The sequence below is a fragment of the Salvelinus fontinalis genome, chromosome 18 (assembly GCF_029448725.1).
Source record: "Salvelinus fontinalis isolate EN_2023a chromosome 18, ASM2944872v1, whole genome shotgun sequence".
NCBI classification, from domain to species: Eukaryota; Metazoa; Chordata; class Actinopteri; order Salmoniformes; family Salmonidae; genus Salvelinus; species Salvelinus fontinalis.
The window spans coordinates 51,437,486-51,461,283 of NC_074682.1; the positions used below are offsets into that span (position 1 = coordinate 51,437,486).

The 23,798-nt window shown below is 45.5% G+C and overlaps 1 protein-coding gene across 2 annotated transcripts in view; it reads left to right on the top strand.

The window, feature by feature from the left end:
• The window catches only part of LOC129815727 (serine/threonine-protein phosphatase 4 regulatory subunit 1-like), a 31,464-nt gene that overhangs the window by 2,550 nt on the left and 5,116 nt on the right, over positions 1-23,798 (top strand). Inside the window, exons 2-17 of one of the 2 annotated variants that reach the window (XM_055869795.1) lie at positions 2,924-2,968; positions 4,480-4,609; positions 5,204-5,310; positions 5,579-5,721; positions 6,030-6,176; positions 8,282-8,386; positions 8,872-8,937; positions 9,692-9,850; positions 10,076-10,200; positions 12,547-12,995; positions 13,309-13,610; positions 16,535-16,588; positions 17,489-17,674; positions 20,214-20,375; positions 21,517-21,617; positions 22,355-22,475. In XM_055869795.1, the coding sequence (XP_055725770.1) occupies positions 2,924-2,968; positions 4,480-4,609; positions 5,204-5,310; positions 5,579-5,721; positions 6,030-6,176; positions 8,282-8,386; positions 8,872-8,937; positions 9,692-9,850; positions 10,076-10,200; positions 12,547-12,995; positions 13,309-13,610; positions 16,535-16,588; positions 17,489-17,674; positions 20,214-20,375; positions 21,517-21,617; positions 22,355-22,475 (2,402 nt within the window). Of the gene's footprint in view, positions 1-2,923; positions 2,969-4,479; positions 4,610-5,203; positions 5,311-5,578; positions 5,722-6,029; positions 6,177-8,281; positions 8,387-8,871; positions 8,938-9,691; positions 9,851-10,075; positions 10,201-12,546; positions 12,996-13,308; positions 13,611-16,534; positions 16,616-17,488; positions 17,675-20,213; positions 20,376-21,516; positions 21,618-22,354; positions 22,476-23,798 lie in introns of both variants that reach the window. The other variant, XM_055869794.1, reaches the window with a different exon arrangement.

Here is a 23,798-nt window from a genome sequence, read left to right on the forward strand (position 1 = left end):
TTTTCTAATGATTAAATTAGCCTTTTAAAATGATAAACTTGGATTAGCTAACACAATGTGCCATTGGAACACAGGAGTGATGGTTGCTGATAATGGGCCTATGTAGATATTCCATGAATTTTGTTGTTGCCGTTTCCAGCTACAATAGACATTTACAACATTAACAATGTCTACACTAATTCCGATCAATTTGATGTTATTTTAATGGACAAAAATGTTCGTTTTTTTTTTTTTTAAACAACAACATTTCTAAGTGACCCCAAACATTTGGAAGGTAGTGTACATATTGGTTGTTTAGCTCCAGCACACTCACAAGACCAGTCTGAATGTAGCTGGGTACCAGTTTTTTTTATATATATATAAGTATGGTGCATTCGGGAAGTATTCAGACCCCTTGACTTTTCCCCTCCCATTTTCTTACATTACAGCCTTATTCTAAAATTGATTACTTTTTATTTTTTCCTCACTAATCTACACACAATAACCCATGACAAAACAAAAACAGGTTTTTAGAAATGTTTGCAAATGTATAAAAAAAATTCATGACACGTAGATAAGTATTCAGACCCTTTACTCAGTACTTTGTTGAAGCAGCTTTGGGAGTGATTTGGGTATGATGCTACATGCATGGCACACCTGTTTCTCCCATTCTTCTCTGCAGATCCTTTCCAGCTCTGTCAGGTTGAATGGGGAGTGTCGCTGCACAGATTTTCAGGTCTCTTCAGAGATGTTCGATCAGGTTCAAGTCCGGGCTCTGGCTGGGCCACTCAAGGACAGTCAGAGACTTGTCCCAAAGCCACTCCTGCATTGTCTTGGCTGTGTGCTTAGGGTCGTTGTCCTTTTGGAAGGTAAACCTTCGCCCCATTCTGAGGTCCTGAGCACTCTGGAGCAGGTTTTCATCAAGGATCTCTCTGTACTTTAATCCGTTCATCTTTCCCTCGATCCTGACTAGTCTCCCAGTCCCTGCCACTGAAAAACATCCCCACAGTATGATGCTGCCACCATCATGCTTCACCGTAGGGATGGTGCCAGGTTTCCTCCAGATGTGAAGCTTGGCATTCTGGCTAAAGAGTTCAATCTTGGTTTCATTAGACCAGAGAATCTTGTTTCTCATGAGCTGAGAGTCCTTTAGGTGCCTTTTGGCAAACTCCAAGCGGGCTGTCATGTGCCTTTTACTGAGTAGTGGCATCCGTCTGGCCACTCTACCACAAAGGCCTGATTGGTGGAGGGCTGCAGAGATGGTTGTCCTTCTGGAAGGTTTTCCAATCTCCACAGAGGAACTCTGCAGCTCTGTCAGAGTGACCATCGGATTCTTGGTCACCTACCTGACCAAAGCCCTTCTCCCCTGATTGCTCAGTTTGGCCAGGCAACCAGTTCTAGGAAGAGTCTTGGTGGTTCCAAACTTCTTCCATTTAAGAATGATGGAGGCCACAGTGTTCTTGGGGACCTTCAATGCTCCAGAAATGTTTTGGTACCCTTCCCCAGATCTGTGCCTCGACACAATCCTCTCGGGGCTCTATGGACAATTCCTTCGACCTCATGCCTTGGATTTTGCTCTAACATGCACTTTCAACTGTGGGACCTTATATAGACAGGTATGTGCCTTTTCAGATCAAGTCCAATCAATTAAATTTACCACAGGTGGACTCCAAGTTGTAGAAACATTTCAAGGATTATCAATGGAAACAGGATGCACCTTAGCTCAATTATGAGTCTTAGAGCAAAGGGGCTGAATACTTCTGTAAATTAAGTATTTAATTTAGAATAAAAAAATTGTAATACTTGTTTTCGCTTTGTCACTTTGGGGTATTGCTTGTAGATTGCTGAGAATTAGTATTTATTTAATACATTTTAGAATAAGTCTGTAATGTAACAATGTGGGAAAAGTAAAGGGGTCTGAATACTTTCCGAAGCCAATGTGTATATATACGGTACCAGTCAAGTTTGGACACACCTGCTCATTCCAGAGTTTTTATTTGAACTATTTTCTACATTGTAAAATAATAGTGAAGACGTCAAAACTATGAAATAACACGTATGGAATCATGTAGTAACAAAAATTGTTAAACAAATATACTTTATATTTTAGATTCTTCCAAGTAACCACCCTTTGCCTTGATGACAGCTTTGCACATTCTTGGCAATCTCTCAACCAGCTTCACCTGGAATGCTTTCCCGACAGTCTTGAAGGAATTCTCACACATGCTGAGCACTTGTTGGCTGTTTTTCCTTCACTCTGTGTTCCAACTCATCCCAAACCATCTCAATTGGTTTGAGGGCGGGTGATTGTGGAGGCACGGTCATCTGATGTCATCTCCATCACTCTCCTTCTTGGTCATGCAGCCCTTACACAGCCTGGAGGTGTGTTGGGTCTTTGTCCTGTTGAAAAACATATTTCAGAATTGTGATGTCTTCACTATTATTCTACAATGTAGAAAATGTTACAAACAAAGAAACCCTTGAATGAATAGGTGTGTATATATTTTTTCATGCCTTAAGGGATCCTACAATTCTAAATCAAATAGCAAAATGATCCTTGGTATGGCCATCATCTCAAAACATACTCAGTATGACATCACAAATGACTTACCAACGGTTGTTGTTTAAATCTGTTTTTGTTTTTATTTTTGTATTTATTCCGTCTTAGACTCTTAAGGATTAAGACACTGCAGAGCTGGTGCACAATATGGCTTGGAAAACATACCTCAATCCAGGGATCAGAAATGCTTTGTACTCCGATTTGTCCCATTATATCAACTGTTACAGACAAGATTGAATGACTGCAATTTTTTTGCTAGCTTGCCCCTTTTCTCTCTTATGTAACATAGTTGATGTATTTGCTAATCCCCAGGTAGCATTTGACTGAAGGTATTAATGATTTCATGTTTGTAAAATCTGTCCTCATCGCTATTCCATTTTGCAGGTCTGTCTTTATATTTTGAAGATGGCCATGATGATTTGGATGACTGTGAGTATTTCCCCCCTCACCAATATGTTTCAAATGCCATGTTGAATTCTTGTGAAGTTCATGTAGAAAGATTTACTGAGGCACATACAATGCAGGATTTTACTGACATCTTCTAAAGTGTGGTGAGGGAAGCCTGTAGTTTCTGGTTGACCGTCTTTGTCCACAAGAAATGTAAGGCTGTTACATTTTACATTGACATTTTAGTCATTTAGCAGATGCTGTTATCCACAGCCACTTACAGGAGCAGTTACGGTTAAGTGCCTTGCTCAAGGGCACATCAACATTGTTTTCTTCACTTAGTCGGCTCGGGATTCGAACCAGCGACCTTTCGGTTACTTGCCCAATGCTCTTTAACGCTAGGCTACCCCCTAACTTTGTGTCAGATCCCTCCCTCTGGGTTCAGGCAAGCTATTATTACCAATATCCATCTATCCCTCTTTTCATAGGCTACTCATTTTGTAACTGAAACAGGCAGTGCAATAGCTGTCACTTTTTCACTTTGCTAACTATGTATATTGAGGTGAAATGTGGTGTCTTACTACTTGCGCCAGGGTCAACCCAAAGCGCACTTATATCAACATTATAATTCTAACACTGAGCCTAATCTGACAGCAGTGGTTCCTTGTCCAGGTGAAAGTGCTTACTTGCAGTGCATTTGGAAAGTATTCAGACCCCTTGACTTTTTCCACATGTTGTTACATTACAGCCTTATTCTAAAATAGATTTTTTTTTTAAATGTATGTCATCAATCTACACACAATACCATAATAATGAAGCAAAAACAGGTTTTTAGAAATTTTTGCAAATGTATAAAAAAAATTACCTGGAAATATCACATTTACATAAGTATTCAGACCCTTTACTCAATATTTTGTTAAAGCACCTTTGACAGCGATTACAGCTGAGATTCTTCTTGGTTATGATGCTACAAGCTTGGCACACCTGTATTTGGTAGTTTCTCTCATTTTTTCACTGCAGATCCTCTCATGCTCTGTCAAGTTGGATGGGGAGCGTTGCTGCACAGATATTTTCAGGTCTCCAGAGATCTTTGATCGGGTTCAAGTCCGGGTTCTGGTTGGGCCACTCAAAAGACATTCAGAGACTTGTCCCGAAGCCACCCCTGCGTTGTCTTGGCTGTGTGCTTAGGGTCGTTGACCTGTTGAAAGGTGAATCTTCACCCCCAGATCATCTCAAGGATGATCAATGAAAACAGGATGCACCTGAGATCAATTTCAAGTCTCACAGCAAAGGGTCTGAATACTTATGCAAATAAGATTTCATACATTTGCAAAAAATTCTAAAAACCTGTTTTTGCTTTGTCATAATGGGGTATTGTGTGTAGATTGATGAGAAAAACATTTTATTTAATCAATTTTAGAACAAGGCTGTAACGTAACAAAGTGGAAAAAGTCACTTTCCGACTGCACCGTACCTCGTCTCCACACTCAGTCACTTCAGCGTGAACCAAACATGTTTGTGAAGTTGTGATTTTTTTTCCCCTTCCCGGATAGTTGGGTTTGATGATGACGGATCAGAGTGCGACGGGATTCGGATCACAGCTTTTCTGGATGCAGGGCAGGACAATCTCACCCCCCTGGGGAGACTAGAGAAATATGCTTTCAGCGAAAATGTCTTCAACAGGTAGGAACGAAAATGATGATGCACTTGCAAACACTTCACAGGGAAGCAATAGCAAAAGTTTAGACATAATGTGATGGTCATGATGACTGCCATTTGTTTTTGCAATGTAGTACCACAGTACACATTGTGGATTTAAAAGTTCTGGTTCTTGTGAATTCACCAAACATTCACCATGGCATGGCTGGAATATAACAAATGTCGGGCATCAGTGAATGGGCTGGGCATTCCATACTACCAGGTCTTTTTACCCTGTGCTTCAAGACATGAACTCACGAGGTGCCACGCTTGTTATGACGGGCATGGTTTGACCTAAGTGTTTCTGATTTGGTCTCTTCTTGCTTTCTGCCCTATCAAAGATAAAAGCCTTCCTGATGCCCTCAGTGGTTTTAAAGACGTCAGCGTGCACATCACCTCTCCAAACACCTCCAATGCCCCCAGTTCATGCTCTGCTTGTTGAGTTCAAGTCCTCATTGGGGTGATTTCCAAGTGCATGTGTGTAATTTTCTCGTCAGCTACGGGCCGGTAGCGCTGTGCTGTGCTACTTGGGCTAGATGTTGGCACAGGCACTAATTTGGGACTTGTGTTGCTTTCTAGGCAGATCGTGGCACGCGGGTTGCTTGATGTGCTTCGAGAGTTCAGTGACAATGAAAATGACTTTATCAGTGTCATGGAGACAGTTGCCCGAATGTCTGAAGATGGAGGTAGATGTTGTTTTTATCTGTCTCATATTATTTGACAATACTGTCAATTGTTTGTGAGGTTGGGGTCAATTCCATTTTAATTGCTGTCACTTGAATTGGACATGGAAGGTTAGCGATCTACTGGAGTAAAATTGTATAAATTAATTGACTAACTTTTACATGCAATTAACCACAAATACAAATGTTTTGTTAGAACTTTTTTTTTGTATGCATGTTTGTGACCATCTCCCTATGTGTGTGTCTGTGTCCTCTTTGTGTGTGTCCTCAGAGCCCACAGTGCGCGCTGAGCTGATGGAGCAGGTGCCCAACATCGCAATGTTCCTACACGAGAGCCAGCCCAACTTCCCAGCAGCCTTCTCCAGATATCTGGTGCCCATCGTGGTTCATTATCTCACAGACCCCAATAACCAGGTAGGAACACATGGAACTCCCAACAGACCACAACAAAACCGTGACATTATCTTAAGCAATTGTGATTATTGACACCCCTTGCCTGTGTTTTGTGCCTATGAATTGTAAATGTTAATTTGTTATTGCAAATTCAACAAGCTCGTAATACATTAAACAAATTCTATAAAAAAAGGCGACCAAAGTGAACTGAACAGAACACGTGCAGCGCACAATCAGTATGCATTTCCAGGCTAAGTAAACACGATATATTGTAAAGTATATTTTGAAGTAAAGCGGTCAGTACTGACAGATGGTATTTTTTTCCCCAGGTGAGGAAGACCAGTCAGGCGGCCCTGCTGGTGCTGTTAGAGCAGGGCCTCATCTGCAAAGGCGACATGGAGACCAAAGTGTGTCCTGTTCTACTGGACCTCACCGAGCCCAGCAGCGACGACGACTACAAGATAGAGGCCGTCGCGGTAATATGACTTTGGGTTTGTTGATGATTCAAGCTCACATTTAGTTACGTTTCAGCCTTATTCTATAATGGTTAAAATAAAATAAATCCTCATCAATCTATACACCATAATGACAAAGCGAAAACAGATTTTTATACATTTTTGCAAATGTATTAAATATTCTTTTTTTTAACTCTATTGAGCTCAGGTGCATCCTGCTTCCATTAACCATCCCTGAGATGTTTCTACAACTTAATTGGAGTCCACCCTGTGGTAAATTCAATTGATTGAACATGATTTGGAAAGGCACACACCTGACTATATAAGGTCCAACAGGTGACAGTGCATGTCAGATCAAAAACCAAGCTATGAGGTCGAAGGAATTGTACGTAGCGCTCCAAGACAGGATTGTGTCGAGGCACAGATCTGAGGAAGGGTACCAAAAAATACCTGCAGCATTGAAGGTCCCCGAGAACAAAATGGCCTCCATCATTCTTAAATGGAAGAAGTTTGGAACCGCCAAGACTCTTCCTAGAGCTGGCCACCCGGCCAAACTGAGCAATCGCGGGAGAAGGGCCTTGATCAGGGAGGTGACCAAGAACCCGATGGTAACTCTGACAGAGCTCCAGAGTTCCTCTGTGGAGATTGGAGAAACTTCCAGGACAACCATCTCTGCAGCACTCCACCAATCAGACCTTTATGGTAGTGGCCAGACCGAAGCCACTCTTCAGTAAAAGGCACATGACAGCACGCTTGGAGTTTGCCAAAAGGCACCTAAACAAGATTCTCTGGTCTAATGAAACCAAGATTGAACTCTTTGGCGTGAATGCCAAGCGGCATGTCTGGAGGAAACCTGGCACCATCCCTACAGTGAAACATGGTGGTGGCAGCATCATGGTGTGGGGATGTTTTTCAGCAGCAGGGACTGGGAGACTAGTCAGGTTCGAGGGAAAGATGAACGGAGCAAAGTACAGAGAGATCCTTGATTTAAAAACCTGTTTCAGAGTGCTCAGGACCTCAGACTGGGGCGAAGGTTCACTTTCCAACAGGACAACGACCCTAAGCACACAGCCAAGACAATGCAGAAGTGGCTTCGTGACAAGTCTCTGAATGTCTTTGAGAGATCTCTGATTTGAACCCGATCGAACATCTCTGGTGAGACCTGAAAATAGTGGTGCAACGACGCTCCCCATCCAACATGACAGAGCTTGAGAGGATCTGCAGAGAAGAATGGGAGAAACTCACATACAGGTATGCCAAGCTTGTAGCGTCATACCCCAGAAGACTCGAGGCTGTAATCACTCCGAACGGTGCTTCAACAAAGTACCCCGTAAATGATCTGAATACTTATGTAAATGTGTTATTTATGCGTTTTTATTTTGAATAAATATGCAAGAAATGCGGGGGAAAACCCCAACAGGTTTTGCTTTGTCATTATGGGCTATTGCATGTCGATTTATAAGGGGGGAAAAACAATACAATCATTTTTAGAATAAGACTGTAACGTAACAAAATGTGGGGAAAAAGTTAAGGGGTCTGAATACTTTCCGAAAGCACTGTATAGAACATAAAGACATACAGGACATAGATGCAAGAGTAGTGGTTCTGAGGCGTTATACCAAAAACACGTCAGACAAAGATGATATCGGCTCAGACTGATCCCTGGATGGGAAGGATGATGGTTGTTAGTGGACCCTAGCCACAATATTGAAGTCAATATGAGATGCAGCTTCAGAGGAATTTGCAGTGGGTAGACAAGTCAGCATAAATCCAAGGTCACTACCAGTACTGTGTTAATAAAGGGGGTTTATTTTTGTAACCTTGACGATGCTTTCTCTAATACGATTAGCTGTGGAATGATAAGTCTGTGTGGATTGACCAGCTGAATCCTCCACCAAGTCCAATAGTGCTGTTTGAGAATGAAGCACTGTGCTTCCTTTGTGCTCTGATCCACGTGGAGGTGTAAAGGTGCCCTTAGATGCAGATCTTGGGTCAGTTTAGAATTTTCCCCCGCAAACATTTTTTAAGATTGGGGGAGGGGAAGCTGATCCCAAATCTGTACTCTGGAGCCCCTGTGAATTCCATTAGAATTCCATTGATTGTGATCCTCTCTCCCTGCTCTGTAGATCATGTGTAAGCTGGTAACCATGCTGAGCAAAGAGACAGTGGAGCAGCTGTTGCAGCGTTTCTGTGAGCTGTGCAGCGACGCCAGGCTCTTCCAAGTCCGCAAGGTAAACTCAAACACACAGTTCTCCGGATCCAACTAGAGCACTGTTTTGACAATTAACATTACACACTGTTTATGGTAGTCGCTCAAGGATTGTGTTTCCCATCTTGAATCTTCCGAAATGTTCACAAACTGAATGAATGCAGTTGCTGAAGGAGTGTGTTTTGTGATTCAGTATGACGGCCTAAACTATCTGCTTAGAATTGTAATCCCGTTGGGAACTTAGTGCCAGTTGGGGAAGGGGTATTTATTTTTTAGATTTTCCTGAGCTTGTAATGACTGTAAGGCGCCTCGGTGTGTCCCAATGTTGCCCCTTATTATTCAGAACCAATAGTATTGGTCAGCCTTATTAAGTCTATAAGGCTGACATGGGCAAATACTTTTTGGGATAAAAGGTATGGTTTTTTTTTCTTTATTTCTTTTCTCCAGTCGTAGGCGTGAGCAAAGGCTGCATGAACAAACACTGTTTTTGACACTGTTTTCCTTCAGGTGTGTGCAGCCAATTTCGGAGAGTTCTGTTCAATTGTGGGCCGGGATGCCACAGAGAAACTACTGGTGAGTCACTAGGATGTTGGTTTATTTCATCCTCACACTGTCAAAGATACAGGGCTATACAGTATCAATCAAATGTATTTATAAAGCCCTTCTTACATCAGCTGATGTCACAAAGTGCTGTACAGAAACCCAGCCTAAAACCCCAAACAGCAAGCAATGCAGGTGTAGAAGCACAGTACCAGTCAAAAGTTTGGACACGCCTACTCATTTTTATTTATTTTTTACTAATTTCTACATTGTAGAATAATAGTGAAGACATCAAAACTATGACATAACACACATGGAATCATGTAGTAACCAAAAAGTTGTTAAACAAATCTAAATATATTTAACATTTGAGATTCTTCTAAGTAGCCACCCTTTTCCTTGATGACACCTTTGCACACTCTGTCACAAGTTTCCAATATCCTCGCCCACGTGGACATTATGTATGAGTAATGTATATGCCAATTATTTTATGGTCCGACTGCATTCTGTCCCCTATCAACACTTTTCAAACTTTTGGTGCCAGCGAGAATGACATAAGAAAGTAGTCAAGGTGACTAGCCTAATAGAGCCTCCACTATGTATATCTCACTAGGTCAGGATATTTAAGCCTCCATATATCCATGATATTTGTGATTTCCTTAAGTGCAACCTACCTTTGTCTAATAAGAAATTCTCGTTTTTCATTGGAAAATGTTTTGTTACAGTTTGCAACGATCTCCGCTAATGAATACATCCCTTGTAATGATTGTCTTCTGTCGCTGCCCAGATGTCCAAGTTCTTTGACCTGTGCTCTGATAGCCTGTGGGGCATCCGGAAGGCGTGCGCCGACTGCTTCATGATCGTCTCCAACTCCACCTCCCCCGAGGTGCGACGCACTAAACTGTCCCCCCTTTTCAGTAGCCTCATCAGTGACCAGTCTCGCTGGGTAAGAGACTTCGCCAGACGTGCGCGTGCACACACACACAGTATAAACACCATTCTATTCTGGTGGTATTTGTATGAGATGTTTTTCACATGAATGACCACGAATTACAATAATAACAGTGATGATAGATTGACGGTGAACATCATAGAGATGCATATATTATTATGTGTTTTACTACGTTGTTGTATTTAATGATGTGGTCGACATGTTCTCCTGACCCTCCAGGTGCGCCAGGCTGCCTTCCAGTCTTTGGGACGCTTCATCTCCACCTTTGCCAACCCCTCCAGCACGGGCCTCTACTTCAAAGAGGACGGCACACTGCTGGAGGTCCCCACGTGTCCCTCTGACAGGTTAGGACACAAACCAACAGCAAAACACACACATTGTCACCGCACCACTCTGGGTCCTCAAACACTATTTGAAATGTACCATACTAGTCAAATTAACCAATAGTCTTTTCTTGTTTTGACTTTTGAATTTAGAGTTTTGTGTGTTGTGATTTTTGTTCATTATAATGAATGTAAGTGTCGATATGACATCAGTCAATTAATATCATCTTGTGTGCGTCTTCAAGCGATGTTATCAGTTGGATTTAATTTAGCTGTTATTCCTTGTCCTAACAGTTGACACACTTTGGCACACCTTTGTTTGATTGTAGTTCGTAATAATCGGTTCTCTTTATGTTCCCATCTTCTCTACATTCTTCAGCACTGTTGTAGTCCACCATGGCTGTGTAGGTGGTGAATTTTGTGCAGAGGGAGAGAGCTCCTGTTTCACTTTGTTCATGGTGCCGGCCAGACTTGTTTTCTTTACAAGCCAACTTATTTGCCAATGACCGTGAAGTGAAGAAATTGTCCATGGTGACATTTGTCCCCTTGGCAGCATAAGGTTCCATAAGGCTCATCACTACATTCTCCCACACTCTCTCACCTGCTGCCTCATGTGGATATCTTCCCAGATATTGACAGCAGTTCAGCATGTACATTTACGCACGCTCTCGCTATGTGGCCTATTCCATATAGGCCAGAGTAGACTGCTAAACCGCTCATCAACTCACCCATTCTCCCACTTTCTCCCCAACATACTTCACTTTATTTATTTCATCTGTTGCTATATTTGTGAAAGTAGTTTGGTTCAGTTTCATTATCGGGGTGATTATCAGCTGGGCACGGCACTTTCAACTGTTGGAAGAAGTAGTGGAGCAGGCCCTACTGTTGGGAGGAGCGGAGCAGGCCCTACTGTTGGGAGGAGCGGAGCAGGCCCTACTGTTGGGAGGAGCGGAGCAGGCCCTACTGTTGGGAGGAGCGGAGCAGGCCCTACTGTTGGGAGGAGCGGAGCAGGCCCTACTGTTGGGAGGAGCGGAGCAGGCCCTACTGTTGGGAGGAGCGGAGCAGGCCCTACTGTTGGGAGGAGCGGAGCAGGCCCTACTGTTGGGAGGAGCGGAGCAGGCCCTACTGTTGGGAGGAGCGGAGCAGGCCCTACTGTTGGGAGGAGCGGAGCAGGCCCTACTGTTGGGAGGAGCGGAGCAGGCCCTACTGTTGGGAGGAGCGGAGCAGGCCCTACTGTTGGGAGGAGCGGAGCAGGCCCTATTGTTGGGAGGAGCGGAGCAGGCCCTATTGTTGGGAGGAGCGGAGCAGGCCCTATTGTTGGGAGGAGCGGAGCAGGCCCTATTGTTGGGAGGAGCGGAGCAGGCCCTATTGTTGGGAGGAGCGGAGCAGGCCCTATTGTTGGGAGGAGCGGAGCAGGCCCTATTGTTGGGAGGAGCGGAGCAGGCCCTATTGTTGGGAGGAGCGGAGCAGGCCCTATTGTTGGGAGGAGCGGAGCAGGCCCTATTGTTGGGAGGAGCGGAGCAGGCCCTATTGTTGGGAGGAGCGGAGCAGGCCCTATTGTTGGGAGGAGCGGAGCAGGCCCTATTGTTGGGAGGAGCGGAGCAGGCCCTATTGTTGGGAGGAGCGGAGCAGGCCCTATTGTTGGGAGGAGCGGAGCAGGCCCTATTGTTGGGAGGAGCGGAGCAGGCCCTATTGTTGGGAGGAGCGGAGCAGGCCCTATTGTTGGGAGGAGCGGAGCAGGCCCTATTGTTGGGAGGAGCGGAGCAGGCCCTATTGTTGGGAGGAGCGGAGCAGGCCCTATTGTTGGGAGGAGCGGAGCAGGCCCTATTGTTGGGAGGAGCGGAGCAGGCCCTATTGTTGGGAGGAGCGGAGCAGGCCCTATTGTTGGGAGGAGCGGAGCAGGCCCTATTGTTGGGAGGAGCGGAGCAGGCCCTATTGTTGGGAGGAGCGGAGCAGGCCCTATTGTTGGGAGGAGCGGAGCAGGCCCTATTGTTGGGAGGAGCGGAGCAGGCCCTACTGTTGGGAGGAGAAGGAACAATGGAGGAAAACCATTCAATGAATGACATTACCTCATTCAACTGGTTGTAACTCCAGTACCTGATAAGATACTTATCAGAGATACTTAAGATTCTAACAACGATAGTGTGTTATATAGAGTTCTTTTGGAAAAGTCGAGGACAGAGGATGGCATGAGAGAGAAAAATGTACTAAATTAATACAATTCATGAGCAGTCAAAATGACTAGTGTTAAATGGGTTTGAATTAAAGTTGTGTTGTGATTTATTTTAAATGTATTTGGAATAAATTATGTTCATATAGTTGGAGGGAGATAAAGGGGCTCTGATATTTGTTGGCTCTCTGTTGCAGCAATTCCACCCTTTGCATAGAGTCCTCCAATGGCCCCACAGTGAGACGCTCACACACACCCATTAACCAAGATGGCCGCTCCACCCCATCCCTAGAATCCATGTCCAGGGGGGACAGCGACAGCGACTCCACACACACTCCTCCCCAAAACCAACAGGAAGGCCAGGCGTGCAACAACAACAACCTTCCTCCCACAAATAATAAAAACAAGAAGACGGAACAAACAGACCAGAATTTTAACTCTTTCCTCTACTGGAGGCCTCCATTAGCGGATATCAGCCAGGAGCTGGAGATGCTGAAGGGCCAGGGTCCTCGGACTCGGACAGAGGGAGAAAATAAGGTGGTGGTAGAGGACAGGAAGATGTCCAGTCTGGAGCCAGCCACCTGCTCTCAGATCCAGAAGGTATTGGACTGCCTCCAGCCCCACATGGACGACCCTGATGTACAAGGTGAGGATTGAGGGAAACATGTCTCGTCAAATGTTGTTAATTAAGTAAAGAAATTGGTTCAATAATTTTGGACAAGTTGTGTTTTATGGTGACACAATGCGCTAGATATCATCTATGCAGAGATAATAAACAGAGAGTAGCAGCAGTGTACACCATTTTTATTAATTGGTGGCGATTTTATTAATTGTTCAGCAGTCTTATGGGTTTGGGGTAGAAGCTGTTGAGGAGCCTTTTGGTCCTAGACTTGGAGCTCCGGTACCTTTTTATGTCACATTTACAACTATGTGTGTGTCTTTCCGCATGCGTCTACCAGCCCAAGTACAGGTGCTCTCGGCCGCCCTAAAGGCTGCCCAGCTGGAGAGCCAGTCTGAGGAGGAGGGTGTGTCAGAGAGCCAGACACGTGAGGATGGAGAACCAGATGAGAAGTCCTCCCAGAACAGAGTGATCACAGAGGAGACACAGACACCTGAGCCACCAACCCAGCAGGCCAAGGACCCAGCACCCACAGAGGAACAGAAAGAGGCAGAAGCTGACACTGAGAAGGAGCCAGAGCCTCATGAGTCACCCCACAACTCGCCTGTCCTAGTACGGGATGACTCGGACCACAGCAGTGTGGTAAGTCAAAATGACTTTGATGAATTGCTTTTTGACACTGAGAGACTATGTAGAACTTTAACACTGTTAAAGAGACTATATTGAACTTTGACAAGTGAACAAACAGATCATCGACCATCTCGAATCCCACCGTACCTTCTCCGCTATGCAATCCGGTTTCCGAGCTGGTCACGGGTGCACCTCAGCCACACTCAAGGTCCTAAACGATATCATAACTACCATCGATTTTAAAAAACAGTACTGTGCAGCCGTCTTCATCAACCTGGCCAAGGCTTTTGACTCTGTCAATCACCGTATTCTTTTTTTTATTTTATTTTTTTTATTCTTTTTTTTTTTTATCCCATTTTCTCCCCAATTTTCGTGGTATCCAATCGCTAGTAATTACTACCTTGTCTCATCGCTACAACTCCCGTACGGGCTCGGGAGAGACGAAGGTCGAAAGCCATGTGTCCTCCGAAGCACAACCCAACCAGCCGTACTGCTTCTTAACACAGCGCGCCTCCAACCCGGAAGCCAGCCGCACCAATGTGTCGGAGGAAACACCGTGTACCTGGCCCCATTGGTTGGCGCGCACTGCGCCCGGCCCGCCACAGGAGTCGCTGGAGCGCGATGAGACAAGGATATCCCTACCGGCCAAACCCTCCCTACCCCGGACGACGCTATGCCAATTGTGCGTCGCCCCACGGACCTCCCGGTCGCGGCCGGCTGCGACAGAGCCTGGGCGCGAACCCAGAGACTCTGGTGGCGCAGTTAGCACTGCGATGCAGTGCCCTAGACCACTGCTCCACCCGGGAGGCCCCAATCACCGTATTCTTATCGGCAAACTCAACAGCCTTGGTTTCTCAAATGACTGCCTCGCCTGGTTCACCAACTACTTCTCAGATAGAGTTCAGTGTGTCAAATCCGAGGGCCTGTTGTCCGGACTTCTGGCAGTCTCTATGGGGGTGCCACAGGGTTAAATTCTCGGGCCGACTCTTTTCTCTGTATATATCAATGATGTCGCTCTTGCTGCGGGTGATTCTCTATACATCTGCCCCTTCTTTGGACACTGTGTTAACAAACCTCCAGACGAGCTTCAATTTCATACAGCACTCCTTCCGTGGCCTCCAATTGCTCTTAAATGCTAGTAAAACTAAATGCATGCTTTTCAACCGATAGCTGCCCGCACCCGCCCGCCCGACTAGCATCACTACTCTGGATGGTTCTGACTTAGAATATGTGGACAACTATAAATACCTAGGTGTCTGGTTAGACTGTAAACTCTCCTTCCAGACTCACATTAAGCATCTCCAATCCAAAAGTAAATCTAGAATCAGCTTCCTATTTCGCAACAAATCCTCCTTCAGTCATGCTGCCAAACATACCCTCGTAAAACTGACTATCCTGCCGATCCTTGACTTCGGCGATGTCATTTACAAAATAGCCTTCGACACTCTACTTCGCAAATTGGATGCAGTCTATCACAGTGCCATCCATTTTGTCACCAAAGCCCCAAAAACTACCCACCATTGCGACCTGTATGCTCTCGTTAGCTGGTCCTCACTACATATTAGTTGCCAAACCCACTGGCTCCAGGTCATCTATAAGTCTTTGCTAGGTAAAGCTCCGCCTTATCTCAGCTCACTGGTCACCATAGCAACACCCACCTGTAGCACGTGCTCCAGCAGGTATATTTCACTCGTCATCCCCAAATCCAACACCTTCTTTGGCCGCCTTTCCTTACAGTTCTCTGCTGCCAATGACTGCAAAACTCACTGAGGTTGGAGACTTATCTCCCTCACTGACTTCAAGCATCGGCTGTCAGAGCAGCTTACCGATCGCTGCAGCTGTAGACAGGCTGTGTACAGATAGGCTATCTGTAAATAGCCCATCCAACCAACTACCTACATCATCCCCATATTCGTTTTTCTTCTCTTTTGCACACCAGTATTTCTACTTGCACATCCTCATCCTCATCTATCACTCCAGTGTTAATTGCTGAATTGTAATTACTTCTCCAGTATTGGCCTATTTATTGTTTTACCTCCTTACTTCATTTGCAAACACTGTATACAGATTTTCTATTGTGTTATTGACTGTACGTTTGTTTATCCCATGTGTAACTCTGTGTTATTGTTTTTGTCGCACTACTTTGCTTTATCTTGGCCAGGTCACAGTTGTAAATGAGAACTTGTTCTCAACTGGCCTACCTGGTTAAATAAAGGTTAAATAAATTAAATAAAAAGACTATATGGAACTTTGACAATGGGGCTGCTCTTGATGGAGAGAAATACGGTCCAGAAGTTCCCTCATGTTTGTCTGTGCTAGCTGACTGGTATGTTTGTCTGTGCTAGCTGACTGGTATGTTTGTCTGTGCTAGCTGACTGGTATGTTTGTCTGTGCTAGTTGACTGGTATGTGTGTCTGTGCTAGTTGACTGGTATGTGTGTCTGTGCTAGTTGACTGGTATGTGTGTCTGTGCTAGCTGACTGGTATGTGTGTCTGTGCTAGCTGACTGGTATGTTTGTCTGTGCTAGCTGACTGGTATGTTTGTCTGTGCTAGCTGACTGGTATGTGTGTCTGTGCTAGCTGACTGGTATGTGTGTCTGTGCTAGCTGACTGGTATGTGTGTCTGTGCTAACTGACTGGTATGTGTGTCTGTGCTAACTGACTGGTATGTTTGTCTGTGCTAGCTGACTGGTATGTTTGTCTGTGCTAGCTGACTGGTATGTGTGTCTGTGCTAGCTGACTGGTATGTGTGTCTGTGCTAGCTGACTGGTATGTTTGTCTGTCCTAGCTGACTGGTATATTTGTCTGTCCTAGCTGACTGGTATGTTTGTCTGTGCTAGCTGACTGGTATGTTTGTCTGTGCTAGCTGACTGGTATGTTTGTCTGTGCTAGCTGACTGGTATGTTTTTCTTTGTATCTACTCCTGTTGTTGGTCAGGAGTCGGAGCTGATGGAGAGCCTGGAGGGGAAAGAGGACTCTGCTTTCAACCAGGTGTGTGAGGAGAAGGCCAAGTTCCAGGTCAGTTAGTCAGTTCTGTCAAACACTGTATTTCTGAATTTCTAATAAACCTTACTGTACACATAAAGGGACATTTATGATCCAGTCAGGTCTGGGGTACATCTACCTTTAAGTTGTTTTGTCTGAGAAGAGTAAAATGATCCAATGTCCAAGGAATTGCGATTTGACAAGATCTAGGGCCAGTGTTCCAGAACCAGATTCAGCCTAGTCCTGGTCTAAAATGCAAATCTCCATTGATATTGCGTTTCAGTCCAGTACGGGGGTTAAGCCTGGTACAGATCCAGCATCCAACAAAAGGAAAGACAAAACTAGATACAATTCTAATTCTATGTTGTAAAACAGCTGACTGGGGAATTGAAATACAAAAGGTTGAGTACAGTGCTGAAACTTTGCTACAAAGTTGCTAGCTACTTGTAGCAAGGTATTTAGCAAACAAGTTTCATGAAATACATGCAGCCACTGGCTGGCTCACCAGCTCACTTTGTGACTTGACAACGAAATATTAGCAAGCCAGGCTAGCTAACTGCAGCTATCCCCACAGAAATGGAAAGCTGGCTGTAAGCTTGGCTGGCTAAACACGGAACGTCAGCGCACTGTTATCTTATTGGCTAAACGGACACATCTTGTCTTTAGCTAAGATTTAACATGTGGAATTTTGGAAACTCCAGCATCCGACATGAGACGTTCTAAAACTACACCATTCTGATCACGAACACTTAAAGCAGTCCATTCTCGTCTCAGCTGTTGAATGTGAATCGGGCTTTCGTTCGTGTCGGGGAACTCAGACCCTTTTGTCCCTTCTACTGAGGGCTGCTGCCATGTTTATGATAGTAACAAGTTTGAACCACTCTTGCACCCCACTCCTTCCTCCAGAATGTGATTCCCCAGCAGCTGCTGGACCAGTATCTTTCCATGACGGACCCGGCGCAGGCCCAGACGGTGGACACTGAGATTGCCAAGCACTGTGCGTTCAGCCTACCAGGCGTGGCCCTCACCTTGGGCCGACAAAACTGGCACTGCCTAAAGGACACGTACGAGACCCTCGCCACCGACGTACAGGTGGGTGCTTTTGGATTCAAAAGTTTTCCTTTGCGTGCCCAAGAACACGACAGAGGAAACTCAGGGTCTTGATAAGAGCTTGGTTTGGAACGAAAAGTGAACAACACACTATTGTATTGACATCATCTCATCACTGGAGATTGATACGTCAGAAAACATTTGTGTTTTAAATCCTATGCACGTTGCTATGCTAATGGACAGTCCAGTGACTGCTTGGTCTCATGACTTAATATTGACCTGTTAGTTTGCAACCAAAAGCAATACACCTTGTCATTTTGACTTTGCTTATTTCTGGGCGAATTAGATGGGACAGCGGTCGAGAGGAGAGAGTGTGCTGAAATAGCAGTGGCTATACTCTCAATTACCACCTCTGACCTGACAGGTCATGTTGACTATACTCACATTTACATTTACATTTAAGTCATTTAGCAGACGCTCTTATCCAGAGCGACTTACAAATTGGTGCATTCACCTTATGATATCCAGTGGAACAACCACTTTACAATAGTGCATCTAAATCTTTTAAGGGGGGGGGGGTTAGAAGGATTACTTTATCCTATCCTAGGTATTCCTTAAAGAGGTGGGGTTTCAGGTGTCTCCGGAAGATGGTGATTGACTCCGCTGACCTGGCGTCGTGAGGGAGTTTGTTCCACCATTGGGGTGCCAGAGCAGTGAACAGTTTTGACTGGGCTGAGCGGGAACTGTACTTCCTCAGAGGTAGGGAGGCGAGCAGGCCAGAGGTGGATGAACGCAGTGCCCTTGTTTGGGTGTAGGGCCTGATCAGAGCCTGAAGGTACGGAGGTGCCGTTCCCCTCACAGCTCCGTAGGCAAGCACCATGGTCTTGTAGTGGATGCGAGCTTCAACTGGAAGCCAGTGGAGAGAGCGGAGGAGCGGAGTGACGTGAGAGAACTTGGGAAGGTTGAACACCAGACGGGCTGCGGCGTTCTGGATGAGTTGTAGGGGTTTAATGGCACAGGCAGGGAGCCCAGCCAACAGCGAGTTGCAGTAATCCAGACGAGATGACAAGTGCCTGGATTAGGACCTGCGCCGCTTCCTGTGTGAGGCAGGGTCGTACTCTGTGAATGTTGTAGAGCATGAACCTACAGGAACGGGTCACCGCCTTGATGTTAGTTGAGAACGACAGGGTGTTGTCCAGGATCACGCCAAGGTTCTTAGCACTCTGGGAGGAGGACACAATGGAGTTGTCAACCGTGATGGCGAGATCATGGAACGGGCAGTCCTTCCCCGGGAGGAAGAGCAGCTCTGTCTTGCCGAGGTTCAGCTTGAGGTGGTGATCCGTCATCCACACTGATATGTCTGCCAGACATGCAGAGATGCGATTCGCCACCTGGTTATCGGAAAGGAGAAGATTAATTGTGTGTCGTCTGCATAGCAATTATAGGAGAGACCATGTGAGGATATGACAGAGCCAAGTGACTTGGTGTATAGCGAGAATAGGAGAGGGCCTAGAACAGAGCCCTGGGGGACACCAGTGGTGAGAGCACGTGGTGCGGAGACAGATTCTCGCCACGCCACCTGGTAGGAGCGTCCTGTCAGGTAGGATGCAATCCAAGCGTGGGCCGCGCCAGAGATGCCCAACTCGGAGAGGGTGGAGAGGAGGATCTGATGGTTCACAGTATCAAAGGCAGCCGATAGGTCTAGAAGGATGAGAGCAGAGGAGAGAGTTAGCTTTAGTAGTGCCGAGCGCCTCCGTGACACAGAGAAGAGCAGTCTCATTTGAATGACTAGTCTTGAAACCTGACTGATTTGGATCAAGAAGGTCATTCTGAGAGAGATAGCAGGAGAGCTGGCCAAGGACGGCACGTTCAAGAGTTTTGGAGAGAAAAGAAAGAAGGGATACTGGTCTGTAGTTGTTGACATCGGAGGGATCGAGTGTAGGTTTTTTCAGAAGGGGTGCAACTCTCGCTCTCTTGAAGACGGAAGGGACGTAGACAGCGGTCAAGGATGAGTTGATGAGCGAGGTGAGGTAAGGGAGAAAGTCTCCGGAAATGGTCTGGAGAAGAGAGGAGAGGATAGGGTCAAGCGGGCAGGTTGTTGGGCGGCCGGCCGTCACAACACGCGAGATTTCATCTGGAGAGAGAGGGGAGAAAGAGGTCAAAGCACAGGGTAGGGCAGTGTGAGCAGAACCAGCGGTGTCGTTTGACTTAGCAAACGAGGATCGGATGTCGTCGACCTTCTTTTCAAAATGGTTAACGAAGTCATCCGCAGAGAGGGGGGAGGGGGAGGAGGATTCAGGAGGGAGGAGAAGGTGGCAAAGAGCTTCCTAGGGTTAGAGGCAGATGCTTGGAATTTAGAGTGGTAGAAAGTGGCTTTAGCAGCAGAGACAGAAGAGGAAAATGTAGAGAGGAGGGAGTGAAAGGATGCCAGGTCCGCAGGGAGGCGAGTTTTCCTCCATTTCCGCTCGGCTGCCCGGAGCCCTGTTCCTCCTAATACTCCTCCTAATTCTCTCTAACATGGAAACGTCTTGTTTTGTGACGAGCCAAGCTAACCCCCTGGCTGTACTCATTACCCCTACAGTGGAAAGTGCGCCGGACGCTGGCGTTCTCCATCCACGATCTGGCCCTGATCTTGGGGGACCAGCTGACGGCGGCCGACCTGGTGCCCATCTTCAACGGCTTCCTTAAGGACCTGGACGAGGTGCGCATCGGCGTGCTCAAACACCTCTATGACTTCCTCAAGGTGAGACCACCATACGTGTAACGAGCAACTGTGTAGCGATTCTAAATCGGCTGTCTATATAGGCTACACATTCAAATGAAAACGTTTGGTCCACCTGCTGTGCTGTTTTACTAGCCTGGTCCCAGATCTGTTTGTGCTATTCTTACCAACTCCATTGCTCGTTGTCGAGCCAAACATTGACAAGGAGTTGGCATGAGAGCACAAACAGACTGGAACTCAGGCTACCATGTTACGTGTCACATGGTACATCTAGAGTGGATTTTAAATGTGGATGTCTGCCTGACTTGACCTGTGTACCGGGTTCATATGGTTGTCATAGAACCAATTTCCAAAAACTCATTTTCCCATCTCAAGTAAGTGTCAAATAAAGTAACAGGGTTGACCGTAACAGGGTTGACCGTAACAGGGTTGACCGTAACAGGGTTGACCGTAACAGGGTTGACCGTAACAGGGTTAACGATTTGATCTTAAATCATCTATAAATCCCCTCTTGACAGGGGGAATGGAAGCTTGTTGTGTTGCAACAGGGAGGGGCAATTTGAATGGAAGCTTCACAAAACATTTTTATTGTTAAAACATTTGTTGCCTGTCTATCTATGGGTAACAGGGTTGACGTGTTATGCTCGACCCACTCAGTTTTCCACCACAAAACACCAGAAAATGGCCAAAAAGGGTAGAACTAGCTGATCTGCTTTTATACTTTGAGTTAACTATTAGTTACATTTTTCATTTGAAGAAAAATATTTAAAAAGGAATACTTTCACCATATTAAAACGAGAGTTCAGTTTACGTAACAAGGGTTGACCTTTTTAAAAAAGCGACAAATGTAAATGATTCACTAATCACATGAAAGGAATAGTAATCTTAGAAGTCAGAGGGTGCACAGAGCGACATGGTTAAAGTGCTACATTTATGCATTTTTCCAAGTCTTTATTTATGTAAAAATTGATTTCTTGAATTCTCTATTTGGTCTATATTAAGGGACACTTAATTTAATTGAACAGGCTTTTAAAATGCAATATCGGTGCACAATTTCTACTGAAAATATCAAAGCAAAACAAAAGGCACTCTTTTCGTGGAACGACCCATTACTTGGATCTGTTTCTGTGTTGTTAAAGCTTTCTGTCTTGTCTTGTGGCAGCTGCTCCATGCGGAGAACAGGAGAGAGTACCTGTACCAGCTTCAGGAGTTCATGGTGACGGACAACAGCCGCAACTGGAGGTTCAGATACCAGCTGGCCGAGTGAGTCTCCCATTCATTTAGATACCAGCTGACCGGGTGAGTTTCCCATTCATTTAGATACCAGCGGGCCGGGTGAGTTTCCCATTCATTTAGATCAGGGCCAATCTTTCTCATTCATCTGGGATCGAGGCCTCCAGATTTCTCCCAATAGAGGGCGCACTTGCCACCAGACTGTGATGGCATGCACACTTTTAGTATTCCACTTGGATGGGCCTTCCAATGGATCACAGGGTTTCATCCAGGTCAGCAGGATGGATCAGCCAATGAATTATGCTCCTGAGCAGGACGGCATATGACAGTAAATCACTAACGTTGGGCCCGTATCCTCAGTGTCTCGGAGTAGGAGTACTGATCTAGAATCAGTTTTGCCTTTTAGATCGTAATAAGATTATATGGACAGATCCTAGATCAGCACTCCTACTCTGAGACAGTTTGTGGATACAGGTCCTGGCCCCGTATCTGTTTGTGCTTTTGTCTACTCCATCAAGCCAAACACGACAATGAGTGACAGGGACTTGGCATGATAGCACAAACAGACTGTCACTCAGGTTAACATGGCGCTCCATGCTGTCACAAAAGCAGTCGCCCTCTTGGTTTTATTTACTCTGAGCTCCCAATGCATATAGAAGTGTTGTTGGACTCCCTTATGGAGTGAATATAGCAGAGAAGAAGATGTACTTTTTAGAAGATGACCCCAGTGTGTGTTGAACAGAACGTCTTCATGTGTTTGTCCACAGGCAGCTGATCTTGATCATGGAGTTGTACAGCCACGATGATGTATATAACTACCTCAGACAAATAGCACTGACCCTCTGCTCAGACAAAGTGTCAGAGGTCCGGTGGATCTCTTACCAGCTGGTAGGCATGCCATTTATACTTGAATTTGTTTGGGGGGTGGAAGGATGTAACAATGTTTTTTTTTATTTTTTATTGTTTAACAGCCTCAAGTACTCATATTGTCCTCAATGATATGAGGTGTGGAAGTGACAGTCATCTCATCTTCATGCAGTGACCTGCCTTTCTTAAGAATGAGAAGCACCCAAACATTGTTAGTGTCCCAAATGGCTGAAAATATTCCATTGTCTGACAGGTCCACATTAGGTAGACACCAATAGAAAAATAGGAAATTACTATGAAATAACAAAATATTTCAGTTGTGTATATTACTTAGTGTTTATTTGATCATCTCTGCTCAGGCAGTAGCAGCCAGCCAACCATCTAACGGTATCTCTGTGCCTCCCATACTCTACTGTCTTTTAGTCATCCTATTTAGCTAGGCTAGTGGCTAGCTGGTAGCTGCCTAAGTATGCTGCAGAGCTGTCTGACAAAATCATTTGACTAGTTCTTTAAAGAAAATGTGGCATACTTTGAAGACTGCTTATTACCAGCTCCTACAACTATCAATCGGGTAGAGCTACCTCACGAAGTGTCTCTATCCCTCTCGTCGTGTTGTGTACATTCCTCTCGTGCAGTCTGTTCTGCGGGCTCTGTCCGAGCCAGGAACAACAGGCGCAATGGATTGTGGTCATTGTATTTAATTACCACGTTTATGCGCTGAACTATGTTGAATATTTGCTTCATGAAAACTACAACTCCCTTCATCCCAACATCCCACATACACTATATAGATAAAGGTATGTGGACACCCCTTCAAATGAGTGGATTCGGCTATTTCAGCCACACCTATTGCTGAAAGGTGTAAAATAGAGCACACAGCCATGCGATCTCCATAGACAAACATTGACAGTAGAATGGCCTTACTGAAGAGGTCAGTGACTTTCAACGTGGCACCGTCATAGGATGCCACATTTCCTTCAAGTCAGTTTGTCCCGATCAACTGTAAGTGCAACAGCGGCTCAGCCGTGAAGTGGTAGGCCACACAAGCTCACAGAACGGGACCGCTGAGTGTTGTAGCGTGTAAAAATCTGTCCTCGGTCGCAACATTCACTAATGAGTTCCAAACTGCCTCTGGAAGCAACGTCCACACAAGAAATGTTAATCGGGAGCATTATGAAATGGGTTTCCATGGCCGCACACAAGCCTAAGATCACCATGCGTAATGCCAAGCGTTGGATGAAATGGTGTAAAGCTCGCCGCCATTGGACTCTGGAACAGTGGAAACGCATTCTCTGGAGTGATGAATCACGCTTCACCATCTGGCAGTCCGACGGACAAATCTTG